The following is a 13,958-nucleotide window of genomic DNA, read 5'->3' on the forward strand; positions in this document are numbered from 1 at the left end:
TTTTTTTAGATTTATTTTCATAATAATAATAATAATAATAATAATAAGCTGTCCTTTTTTAGTAATATTTCTAGGTAAAATTAAGTGTCACTGAATTCTAATTGGATATGTTGAACGCTGGGCCATTTTTAGCTTTTAAAATTGGGATAATTAAGGGAAATTTGAATTTATATGCTTAAATAATTAAAAAATTTTATTATTATACCAAAAATTTACACTATAAAAAAACTATACTTTTTTTTTTTCAAAACCCCAAAAATACCCCCCTCACAAACACCATCTCTCTCTCTCTATCTCTCTCAGCCAACTCTCTCTCTCTCTCTCAACTCACAGTCGACCCCAACGCCACCCGAACCCAAACCCCATCCCCATCGGACCCAAACGCCACCCACTCTCGGACCCAAACGCCACCCACGAAACCTTCGGCTGTGGGACTTTTCTTTTTTTTTTCCTTCAGATTTCAGAGAGAGGAAGAAAGAGGTCCGATGGGTCCGATTGGTCGGACCCCATCGGACCCCAAGGTCCGACCATCGGCTCTGAAACTTTTTTTTCTTTTTTTTTTTCTTTTTGCGATTTGAGAGAGAGAGGAAGAGAAAGGTCCGACCATCGGACCTTGGGGTCCGATGGGTCCGATTGGTCGGACCCCATCGGACCCCAAGGTCCGACCAGCCGTGAATTTTTTTTTTCTTTACGCGATTTGAGAGAGAGAGGAAGAGAAAGGTCGATGGTCGGACCTTGGGTCCGATGGGTGCGATTGGTCGGACCCCATCGGACCCCAAGGTCCGACCATAGGCTACGAAACTTTTTTTTTTTTTTTTTCTGCGATTTGAGAGAGAGAGAGGAAGAAAGAGTGGGTTTCGTGGGTGGCGTTTGGGTCCGAGAGTGGGTGGCGTTTGGGTCCGATGGGGATGGGGTTTGGGTTCGGGTGGCGTTGGGGTCGACTGTGAGTTGAGAGAGAGAGAGAGAGTTGGCTGAGAGAGATAGAGAGAGAGAGATGATGCAGAGAGAGAGAGAGAATTGTGAGGGGGTATTTTTGGGGTTTTGAAAAAAAAAGTATAGTTTTTTTATAGTGTAAATTTTTGGTATAATAATAAAATTTTTTAATTATTTAAGCATATAAATTCAAATTTCCCATAATTAATAAGGCACTACTTTTTTTTTGTACAAAAAATATAATTTTACTTTTAAAGAGTTTTTCATTTTATATATTTTTTACTATTCTTAAAATTAAAAAAAAAAATAAAAATATTTAGAATTCTATAAAATTATATTTTTTTTGTAATTTTTTTGTTATTTTTGTATATTTGTGAAATAATTCTTTTGGGGTGTGTTTTCAATTTTTAGAATTGTATTTTCAAGAGTTAGAGATTTTTTTATTTTTAGACTGCAAAACTTTTTTTTTTTTTTTGTATTTTTACGAAAATGTACATAACAACCCAACAATTAATGGAGCAACTTAAATCGTAACTCAAATCTATATAGCAACCCACATAAGAACTACCGAAGAAACCACCGAAGCAACCCAAATTGTAGAATTGAAAAAAAAAAGTTAAAAAATAGTACATGGGGTGATTCTCCTTTATTTTTACTAAAAAAAACTTTAATAGTCTGCACCATACCGTAACATGAACCCACCCACCCCACCTCAGACTTTGAACCCCGGACGCAAATCGAGTTTGTGGTCAGGGTTTAGGTTTAGGTTCAAGTCTGTGTCATGGGACAGAGTCTGAATTTGAGGTTACGACCGGATGCGGGGTCCAGTTATAGGATCAGGTACGAGGTCCAAGTCTAAGTCTAGATCCGAAGTTGGGTCAAAGTATGTGAACCAAAATATAAATAATATGATATTAGACAAAAAAATAAAAATTATTTTCGAAAATAAACAACAACATTATAATGTTTTCTGTTTTTTTTTTTAATTTTTTTTAATTATTTTTAAAAAATTTAACCGATCACACTTTATTTATTTTAAAAAGTTGTAACTTAATAGTTTTAGCCAAGCAATCTCATAACTACTTCATTATTTTTTTTATAGACCAATATTAGATTTTGCTTTTGCTGGTAACTTTATTTAGTCCTAACCTAAAGGAATGTTTGAAGTTTTATTTGTTGAAAAAACTATAATTAGTTTTGGTTAGTTGCCTTTGAATTATTATATTTTTTCTTCTTTTAAGTCGAGATATGAATGATTTTTTTTCTCTTTTCTTTTTAAAGAGAAAGCAATGTAAGAGATCATCATTGGAAATGTGAAATCCAAAACTTGATAATTGTGAAAGCAAAATTATTAGGTTTAATATGTGGATTTTGATGACTAATTAGGGAGCTCCTATTTTACCAATGTTGATAGTTTGCCTTTAAAGTTTTTTTTTCTATTATTATTATTTTTTTTTTTTTGGACAAAGTTTCTTAAGCAAATTATTGTTTTTTATTGTTCTCTTCCTTTTTCGATAACCACAATAAAGATGTAAAATTTAGCTTTATCCTATTCCTTTCCATTTGATTCATAAAATTATTATAGTCCTTAACTAATATGTTTCATAAAATTATGTAAAATAAAAAATAAAAATAAAAAATTACACTTTAAAATAATTTTTATATATATTATTACAGAAATCCACATAGCAGCATTATGATATAGTGCCTCCAAACGAAAAGGTCTTTAAAAGTTATTCTTGGAAAGTTAGGTATCTCCCGAATGTTGTTCCAGGAAAGCTAACTTGTCCATCCTGGAAGGAGTCTTGTGGAATGATAGTTGAGTCCAGAAGGAAATTCCCGGATGACTATCATGTCCACTCTGAGTTGAGCCTTTATGATAGCTAGCCCTCTTCCGAAAAAGAGTACTGGACAACTAGTTATTCTCCCTGGAAAGCAGTTTTGAGTCGACTTCACCTGGTTCTATCCTATCTGGAAGCTTTTTCAACGAGTGCATTTGGTCTGTGATCCCAAATATACTAAGACTCATATTGACGTGGAGATCTCGCTCGTAGGAAAGTTTGTTAAGTTAGTTATTGTTTAACTAATTTAACAACTTCGTCTATTGCAGCCACCAATTTTAGGATCTTGATCCTAAGGCTATAAATACCACTCACTTAAGCATTTGAGGAGGACAAACTTCATTCGGTTTAGAGAGAGAGAGAGAGAGAGAGAGAGAGAGAGAGAGAGAGAGAGAGAGAGAGAGAGAGAGAGAGAGAGAGAGAGAGAGAGAGAGAGAGAGAGAGAGAGAGAGAGAGAGAGATAAAAGAGAGATTGAATTTGGATTTTGCAAGAAGAATTTTTTGTAGATAAAGAAGATTCTTGGGTAAGAGTGTGAGAGTTGAAATACTTTGAGAGAACTCAACAGAGAATTCTTCTTGACTGTATTGTACATGTTCTTGCTCAATCAATAAAGAAGATTTGGTGGTGTTCCAGAACTGGAGTAGAGCCATAAATCACATCGATCTATCAGATTTGAACCAGTATATATCTTGGTGTTGTTTTTTGTTATTTTTTACCTTTGTTATTTTCTGGTTGTACCTACTTTGTTTGTCTTTATTTTTTATCTAAGTATTGTTTATGATTTGTTAATCTTATCATTGTTAATTGTTTGATTGTTTAAAATTTGATTCTACATTGTTAGTCGTAATTTTCTCACAAACTCATATAGCAACAAACGAAGTAATCTAAATTGCAATCAAAGTCCATATAATAACCCACTTAAAAATTACCGGAATCACTCAAACTATAAATTTAAAAAAAGTAGTATATATTATAATTCATCCCCAAAAAAATATAGGATTAATAATATTTTATGGTTGTCAATTTGCCATTGCCATTTTTTTCCTGATATATATGTACATTCATGTTTACTTAAAAAGAAATTAGAATCGTATTGATTTTCATATTTGTTTACTTTAACTTTAATAATGGGATAAATTATTGGACTCACATAACTAAGTTAAAGAGAAAATAAAAGGAAAAGTTCTACTCCTAATTTCATAAGGTGTGACATTCTTTTCCTAATTTATTTAAATTGGTTGAATTTTTTATTAATTAATAATAACAAAGATAATTATCTTCTTCAAAAATTTATAAATAAAAAATAATTATATTTTTTATAAATAACAATATAATCAAGTAAATGCATTTTGATTAATTTTTTTCTATGCAAACAAAATAAAATATTCTAATTTCCTTTTCTGTGATTTTAATAAACAAAATAATAAACTATTAATAATTACACAACAAAGAAAGAAAGAAATGATAATTAATAATTGAAATGATTAGAACTGTAATAGGTGTTTATCATTCAAAAGGGGTACAGAAAATTTTGATTTGATTTCAACTGCCAAACTAGGCCTTAAGAACAGCAAAGTAAACAACCCCATCTCCCATTCTAGTAGGTAATAATAATAATAAATATAAATTATATATATAAACAACATTTCATAATGTATATTAATAATGTACAAGACCTCAAGTAAGGTATTGTGCCTGTGCATAAACAAGTAAAGAAAACAAAGGAAACATACAAATCAGCAACTGTTACCCCTTGTAAAAACCTGTCAAAATGATCTCATTTTTTCCCCTAAATTTCTTCATTTTGTTGCCCCATGTTAGTTGATCGAAATCGACTATTCAACTTAAAAGAGGTAACTTTTGCTCTTTCTCATCTTTCAGTTGCTGCAAAAGGACTTGTTTTTCATCCTTGTTGACTGGTTTTTTTAACTATGTGGATTATTATTGTTAGCTGTACTGTGGCTACTATTCCTAGCTGCCGGAACATCGTGGTTATGTTTTCCTTCGTATGTAGTAATGACAGCTTTCGGGTCGGTTGAAGCTCTTTCGACATGTTTGCGAACGTTGCAGCCTGCACTAGTGCATTTGTAATAGCTCCTGAAAATGAAAAGTTTTTTTATTGAGGAAAAGAGAGGAAATGTATCGAGGAAGGGTAATTTGCAGCATGAATAATTAAGTTTAATTCCCGGTTACAGATAAATACTTAAGTTATATTTCTATAACTTCTATAGGTACCTAATCGTTAAGTGTCAAGTCAATATCTACGTGTTATTTTTTTATTGATCCAAATTATTAATTTTTAAATGAAAAACAAAATTTAATGAACTGCACCAGTCAGAGACTACCACGTGGTCATTGACTTGGCATTTAACGGTCGGATATTTACGGAAGTTCCAAAAATATAATAGCATTTATCTGTAACCGGAAATTAAATTTAAGTATTTACACCGTAAATTACTCAATATGTAAAGAAACAAACAGACAAGCATCACAAAAATCATGCCAACGAGCAACACTACAGCGCAAAGCAAAGCAATTTACTCGGTAAACAACTTTCTGGGAAGGAACCCACCATATGAAATGGGGTCATTATTGATGACACTCAACACTAAAGATTTAGATAAGGTAGGTACATACAGAGCACTGGCCTATTAAATGCGTAACCAATAAAGAAACCTTTTGAAATTTATTTTAGGTGAAACTGTTTTGAAAGGAAAAGAAAGCAAAATCCACATTAGCCACAAGGTTTCAAAAGACTTCAAATTGAATGAAATTCCATTAAAGACCACCTTCACTGTTGTTGAAACCATGTATCTAAAGTAATGTTTTTTTAACAAACCAAAGATGAATTCATTACTTCAGCTGTTATTCTGAGGCAATATCTTGCTAAGAAGAAAGAAAACATACCATCTCTTTGGTGTAATTGGCTAAACAATGGGAAGTAAAGTAAGAAAATAGGATATTTTTCACTATTTTTACTTCATATCTCTTTTATGATTCCTCTATTTATTCAAACAATACTTTTTATGTTTTAATAGTTGACAGAACTTACCAATTGGAAACATTTTGACCAGAGATCCAACTACACCTAATAATTTGATGATTCGGGATCTAGTCTACCTATGTGAAAAGCTCTAAAGGAAATTATATGGGCACACAGAAAATCTTAAAACTAGTAAACTGAATCAAAATAAGATCTTTTAACAATACTATCACGGTGAAAAAAGAAACGTTTTTAGTCTAAGCAGTCTGAAATATTTATAAGACAATCATTAGAACTATCCGGATATAATAAAAGTACACAAATGCATGAAAAAAGTTCCTACCTTGGATGAGGATTGCCCTTGACTACTTTCTGTCCATACTTGCGCCATCTGTAGCCATCGTCTAAAAGGTCAACTTCACTTCGTGTTTGAACAATGATTTTTGGTTCTGTGACTGTTTTGTGTGACAAGGACACTTCAGATGTTCCAACTTCTATGTTCCTGTACTCCCAATTGAATTTCATACCATACTAAGAAACATATGATACGAAAAAGTGTACAACAAGTATTATGATGTTTATTTTACTTTATTACCTTCTCTTTGCATTTGGCTCATCAGCATTCCCCTCATCTTCTCTGACATCGGCATCAACCACTTCTTCGCTATCACTTGAGCCCGGTACCTGTACAAGAACGCCTTGTGCAGATTCACGATCCCTTTCGTACCCCAGTTGGGATTGTCCAGTTTCATTTGACCTCTGCAAATTTCCACCACCATTCCTGTTCTGTGAATTCATTTCCGACTTGACGTGAACATTCCCATGTCCATTTGCATCACTACTACTACTATCTTTGACGCGCTTATTGGAAGATTGAGGCATTTCGTGGCTATGCATCCCTTTGTATATAATCTCAGTTATCTGACCATCTTGAGACCTCTCAACCTTCTTCTTAACAGGGCAATTCGAGTATGTACACTTGTAGTAACTTCGAGGAAATTCACTACCCTTAACCTGTTTCTGTCCATATTTTCTCCAGTTGAATCCATCATCTCCAGGCTTATCATTAACAGCAGTAGCAGGAGGAGGAGGAGGAGCATGGTACTTCTTATCAGAATGAGAAGGCCCCGATGATTCCATCTGCTCGGAAGTTGAAGGCACAGCCTGCTGTTGCTGTTGCTGTTGAGACACTTCAGATTTTATATATGATGGCTCAATTGACTGTGTGTGTGTCCCAGTAGAGGCTGCTGTTGATACTATAGAAGGTTTATATTCAAGTTGCATAGGAAACTGAGACTGAGCAGCAAATGCAGCTTGAGCAGTAACTTGTGCCAAGGCTTGCTGGTGTGACATTCCAAATGGACTCTTGAAAACACAAACAAAGCAAATGAACTACATAACTACTTGTGTCTCTAACTATGGATAGAAAAAGAATGAATCATCAAAATGGAAAATTGAACAATCCCTTAGGGTGCGTATGGAAGTAACTGTCTAATTACAAATTAGATTAATTACACTTTATTTTAAAATGGAATGTGTGTTTGAATGTCAAGTAGTAACAACATACGAATTCTTATTTTCATGTTTAGCAAATGAGTTAATAATTACATAGTGTAATTACACCCAATTGGAGAGCATAGTTAAGGCCTCTCAATTACCTCAAACTACATGATTACTGGATAATTACCTGGTTGAACGTGTTACACAACTCTTTAGTATGAAAACACAAAGCAAATGAACTACATAACTACCAATGTGTCTAAGTATGGAGACAAAAAAAAATGAATCATCAAAATGGAAACTTGAACAACCCCTTGTGCAAATTTCAACTCAAAGACCATATTTTTTTCAGTCTAATAAAAATCCCAAAATATAAAGATGGGGTTAATAGTAACAATACCCTTTTAAGCCACAAAACAAACAACACATAATTTTAAGTACCAACCCAAAACTCAAAATTCAAGAAAGACCAAATTGGATTCAAGAGCTTATATATATAAATATACCTGAGGGGAAAAGAACCCAGGTGAGTTCAACAACCCAGAAGGGCTCAACCCAGATGGTACCATAAACAATGGAGAATTAGCACCAACAGCCAAATTCATAGGCCTACTCTGCTTAAACCCAGAAGAATCCTTGTCCCTCCCATCTCCACCTTTCCCATAATTATCAAACGAATTCTCAAAATTAAAACTGGGTCTAGCTAAAGGAGAGGCAATGGCACCAGCAAGTAACTGAGTAAAAGAACGGTAATCTGAATCTGGGTTAGTATTATCAAAGAATCTAGAGACAAGGGTCAACGGTCCTGGACTAGCTCCAGCTCCTTCGCTGAAAAAGGTTTCCATTGAAGGTCTAGGGGGGAGTGTTAGACTAGGACGCGCCGGCGGTGGTACTGTTGATGCTGAAAAGGAAAGTCTTTCTGGGTCTTGGTTCTTTGCCATTGATATATATAACTTTGAAGCTTAATGACATAAGACAATGAAGAAGACGAAAAAAGCTTCCTTTCTTGCTAAGATATCAACCCTTTTGTCTGAAAACACTTCTCTCTCTTCCAAAACGTGCTCACACAACTACCTTGGGTGTTTTCTTTCTCTCTCTAAGAAATGGCTGAGCTTGTTTATGGTTTCGTGCTATCCTGAAACTCAAGTTGAAAGTCCCCTAAGCAATTATTAGAAAATGACCATTTTTTTAATATTTGTTTTATTTTATTTTTGTCTTAAATATTAATCAATTAAATATTTTTTTTTATGTATTTGTGTCGGTATTGGCGGCTTATTTCTTGGGGAGTTCGGATTAAATTGTAATAAAATATACGTGAGTATTGTTATGGCTATTATTAGTGCTTAACACTTCTAAAAATGTGTTTATGTCATTGGATACTTTCTAAATATTATTATATTAAATAATACGAGATCTGATTTTTATTTAAACCAATAGTATTTTTTAATATACAAAGTGAAATATTAAAGGGGACTAGTAGTGTTGGTACAATTAAGTATCAGATCTCATATAATTTAATAGAATAATTTTAGAATATCACTAACTAATCGTTAAACATCACTTCTAAAAAGTGTTAAGTACTACTGATAGTGTCTAATAATAATATTTTTATACAAATAATAAAAAGTGCTTCTGCAATGAAAAATGTTATAATACACTAATGCCTAAAACACTTGTTTCATATACTTTAACAAAGTAATTTCTATGAAATATCGTTAACCAATCAAAAAATGCTACTTATAAATAGTGTTAACCAATCAAAAAATGCTACTTATAAATAGTGTTAGACAGTAGTTTATAGCAATGCTCTTCTACAATGCACCCTAAAAAAGTCCACTAACATATATTTTACTATTTTACTATTACCTCCAAAAAAAAACATATATTTTACTATTTTGACATTAAGAGAAACGTTTTAAGCAATTTTTTATTGTATAGTTGTGTGTACTTTATAGTTATTTAATATATAATGTAAAATTTTGAAAAATTTGAAATAATTTACAATATAGAAAATAATTTTTAAATAGTTTATTTTACACACGTATAAAATTAAAGAGTCGCATGTGCAACAGACTGTTTGAACTTTATTTTTTGTGTGTTAAAATTTTTCGAATTTTTTAAAATTTTTGCAAAATGTCTTTAATAACTACAACGTATATGACTAAAAAATTCACTGAAATGCCAAAGTATAGATAAGAGTGTTCCATAAAATTTTAAATAGAAATAATTTATTAAAAAAAATTGAAGAAAAAAATTACAATACATTAATATAGAAAAAAAATATCATTTTTACATTTTGAACTTTATTATTTACAAAAATACTCTTCAGTAAAAATAATAAAATATTTTTTTAATTTTTTTGCGTTTTGTTTTATAATTGTCATGAAGTTATTTTATAGTTTATTGATAGCTATCATGAGGTTGATTTTTCGTTATTTTTAAGTTACTTTTTTGCTTTTTGTTGAGAATAATATATTTTTATAATTTTAAAACTTTAAAAATATTTTTATAAATAAAAATTTTAAGTCGTAAAATTATAAATAAAATGTTAAAAATGATAGTTTTAAAAATTTCACTATCAAATACACCTCTTGTCTAATCTATATAAAAAAGATAAATATTTAGAAATATGTCACATAAAAAAGAGCCCAAAAATTCAATGAAGATTCGATTGAATTGACTTTGTTACCCTCGAAGACCGGCAAGGTGTAATTGATTTAAAAGACAAAGAGGGTGTTGTCCACTACCAAACATGTCACAATTTCTTCTCCTACTCTATCTATTACCCTATCTAATATTAAACTACTTGCTTCCCATTTAACTAAATTAAGTATTAAATATATCTAATTTTTCCTAATTTACAATATAATAATAAAGGAGTAAGTTACACCATAACTTTTTTTTTTAATTGGTTAAATAATCTATTTGTTTTAATTAAAAAATATTTTAAAATTTATAGTTCTCACACCACTACAAAAAGAAAAATACTTTATGTGACAATTTTTTAATTACAATATAAATTTTTTGTGATTTAAATGTGATTTTTCATTACAATAAAAAATTTACCTATAACTAAAATATATTATTTAGATACAAGTTATCACTAATGTAGTTTTAGTCACAATAAGTATTGTGACTAAAAATACGTTTAAAAATTAGAGATATTTGCAACAAAAATTCATGTATAATTTACTTTGTTACATTTAAATGGTTATGTAAATTTTTTGCTGGTACTTAAATTCCTATGAAAATATTTTATTAGTAAAATCCTTATATAATTTATATTTGACTTCAAAAAATCACAATTATTACATTTAATATAACATTAGTCCTTAGTTGATAATAACAAAGGAACTAATATTATAAATAAAATGACTATACAAATTTTTGCCACTAAAAATTTATACAACAATTTAATTGTAACGAAATGAATTATATAATTATTTTTGTTCCTAAAAAAATTACATAAATATTTAAGTGTAATATAAAGTGAACTATTTTTTTTTGACACAAATTTCCCTAAAAATTATTGTGAAAACCCTTAATTATTTATAAAACATCAAGTGGCAAGTGGTTATGGGTATTAATGTAATTTTATTAACATGGATTGGGAGCCCTATGCTGACGTGGATTGTGATACGTCAGGCCGTTGAACTTTAAGATGGGGCCCAACTCTCTCTGTCTCTTTAATTATTACATTAACAACAAGGCCCGTTTACTTGTGCTCAAAAGCCCAAGTTTTACGTTAATGGGCTCTTTTTGTTTTAATTTCTTCTTAGGTTTTGTCCTCTATTCAATTAATTAATTAATTAATTAATTAGGTAGGTGATAAAGCTATAGATGTTGGACACGTGGCACCATAACAGCCGCTGAATGAATCACTTCGCATAAAAACAACTTGTGATACTAACAGATACGATGAGAGACTAAATGATGGATTGGAAGATGTTTGTCTTTAAACTATTGGGAGTTTTCTAGGGTGCATCTTCACATATTTAGTTTAGATCATCTATTTTATAAAAGTTAAAAATTAAATTTTGTATTTTTTAAAATAATATAAAATTATAAAATAGTATTACGAGCGATTTTTAATAATTTTTTTTTTGATATAACTAACTTTAACATGAATAGATATATTAATTATAATCAGTGTTATCATAATTCATTTAAATTGAGTTATTACCAAGTTTTATTTAGACAAAAAAATAAACTCTAAGGGTAAAATTTCAAAAAATACAGAGTCAAATTTATTATTTAACAAAATAAAAAGTTTAATCAGTAACTTTTTTTAAGCACTTGATTCGAAATGGTATTTATTTTTTTAATATTTAAATTAGTTACAATTTTAATTATTTTTTATATATATAATAGTGTATATAATAGTTATTTAAGGTATTTTGTAAATTTTTGAGATTTTTAAAATAATTTATAGTATCAAAAATAAGGTTTAAATTATTTATTTAAAGTGAGTATAAAATAAAAGAAGCACATATACAATAAACTCTTGAAACCTTAGAGGGTTAAATTATAATAAATTTATCAGAAAATTCACAAAAGGAGTTAGTGAAAATTTTCCTAAAATATATACAAATTAACTGTTTGAACTCTATATTTTTAATAATTTATTTTGTACTCTTTAATTTTATAAAAATTATAATTAATATTCTAAAATTAACATAAAATTAAACACGAAAAAAATAATAATAAAAAAATTGAAACTAAAATAAGTGTTTTATAAAAATAATTTCAAATATAACCAAACTACTCTCCAATTTATAACTGAATGAACAAATAAAAAAAAGGTAACAATTTAATACTCATAATTAAAACAATAATATTTTTTTAATTCTTAAAAAATATATTTTTTAAAAAATAATGTATTTTGTTACAAAATAGAATGTTTAAAAATATAGGATCATTATATCTAAAATGTAATGTTTAAAATAATACTAACTTTATTATAGCTGAAGGTATTTTGGTTATATTTAAAAATATTTTAACCTTAAGATCCTAATTGAATATTTTACAAAACACAAGGTTTAAATAAAAAATTTAGAGCTCAAATTAATTGATAATTCATCGAAATATAGAGTAAAAAATAATATTAATCCTTTAATAAATAAGTTATTGAAATTATTTATATTGTAAACGGTTTAGTAAGTTTATTGTTGTTCATTTTTCTCTTTGACTTGTATAGAATATTTGAGGTGGTAAATAATTATAGAATTTATATTTTTATAATAATTAATATAAAAATAAATTTTTTTACGTATTAATATTTTTCAAATATAAACTAAATACATAGTATATATAATTGGATAGGGTCGAGTAGGGTAATAAATGAGTTTTTAAGTAAAATTGTCATCTCTACTTAGTAAGAAAAAATATCAAAAATGTATTTTAAAATTTAAAAGATATTTATAAATTATCATAAAATTATGATATTTGTGTGTGTTTGCAGTAAGGCATTGCATAAGATGGTTGACATTAATTTTGTTTTTACTATTATTCTATATGTTTTTGACTTTGATATATAAATTTATAACATTTAAAACTTTACAACATCAATCTTAAGTATTAATATGTTAATGAAATGAGGGTGATGGGAATATAATATAATGTCAACTAAATACTTTTTTTTATCCCAATATATATAAACCAATGAATAGAATAAAACCTAAGTTATTAAAAAAATAATAACAATAATAATAAAAAAAAATAAGTAAGTGGTTGCCATTTGCCCCATTATTATAATAGTTGTTATGATCTCATGTTGCATCACAACAACACGATTTTTCTTCAACCCATAAAAGATTCAACCAATATATATTTAGATGTTACATAAATATTAATTATTAGAATATTAGTTTAATTCTAATTTCTTTATAGTCAATATTAATTAATTAAGTAGATATTTAAGGGAATTACTGCATATTGTTAATTTTTTTTTTAATTTACGATTTTAATTGCGATTTAAGTTGTTTGGTTGGTTGATCAATATATAAATTTTAATAAAAACATTAAAAAAGAAAGTAATTACTCTATATACTATTTTTTTAACTTTTTTTTCTTTCAAATTTACGTTTGGGTTTTCAAAATGGTTGCAGCGCTAGTTGCAAAAAAGATTTTCATACGATTTTTTGTTGCGATTTAGATTGCAATGCTAGTTACAATAGGAGTTTCTATGTAAAATTCTATAAAAATGTAAAAAAAAACTGTTTTGAAGTAAAAATGAAAAAGACCCTTAAAAATTAATTATGGTTAATATTATTTTAGTTATCAATTTAAATTTTTATTAGTTTAATTAATTGATTGTAAAATATTATAATAATTAATTATCATATAAACTTTAATAAAATATCTCATATATAAATATAGAGTATGAATTCCCAAATTATTTATATTTATTATTTCATAAACATAATAAAAAGAACCAGTGAAAAGTGAAAACTTAGAAAGTTTTCCACATTTCCACTAATCCTTTCTCTTTTATTTTTGTAGATATGAAGATCAATATGTTATTGGAGATTTGCATATGCACAATTAATGTTGTTCTATTCATATTGTAACAATCCATATTATTTGGCATACGTGTTAGGATTGTTATGCATTTAAATTTATTGATTAGTTTAACACTTGTATATATGACACACTATTAATTAGAAATTATCACTTCTTCTAAACTCCTAAAAATTTCTAA

The 13,958-nt window shown here is 28.7% G+C and overlaps 1 protein-coding gene across 1 annotated transcript; it reads right to left on the reverse strand.

Annotated features, from left to right (window-relative positions):
• Nucleotides 1–4,229: 4,229 nt before the first annotated feature.
• LOC115699582 (probable WRKY transcription factor 3) lies at nt 4,230–8,413 on the reverse strand. Its single transcript, XM_030627069.2, has 4 exons — nt 7,765–8,413; nt 6,354–7,123; nt 6,102–6,260; nt 4,230–4,872 (listed from the first exon to the last, which is right to left on the reverse strand). Exons 1-4 carry the CDS (start codon nt 8,197–8,199, stop codon nt 4,701–4,703), a joined length of 1,536 nt encoding a protein of 511 aa, XP_030482929.2. The 5' UTR covers nt 8,200–8,413; the 3' UTR covers nt 4,230–4,700.
• Between the last annotated feature and the right edge of the window lie 5,545 nt (nt 8,414–13,958).

The sequence above is a fragment of the Cannabis sativa genome, chromosome 8, assembly GCF_029168945.1.
Source record: "Cannabis sativa cultivar Pink pepper isolate KNU-18-1 chromosome 8, ASM2916894v1, whole genome shotgun sequence".
Taxonomy (NCBI): Eukaryota; Viridiplantae; Streptophyta; class Magnoliopsida; order Rosales; family Cannabaceae; genus Cannabis; species Cannabis sativa.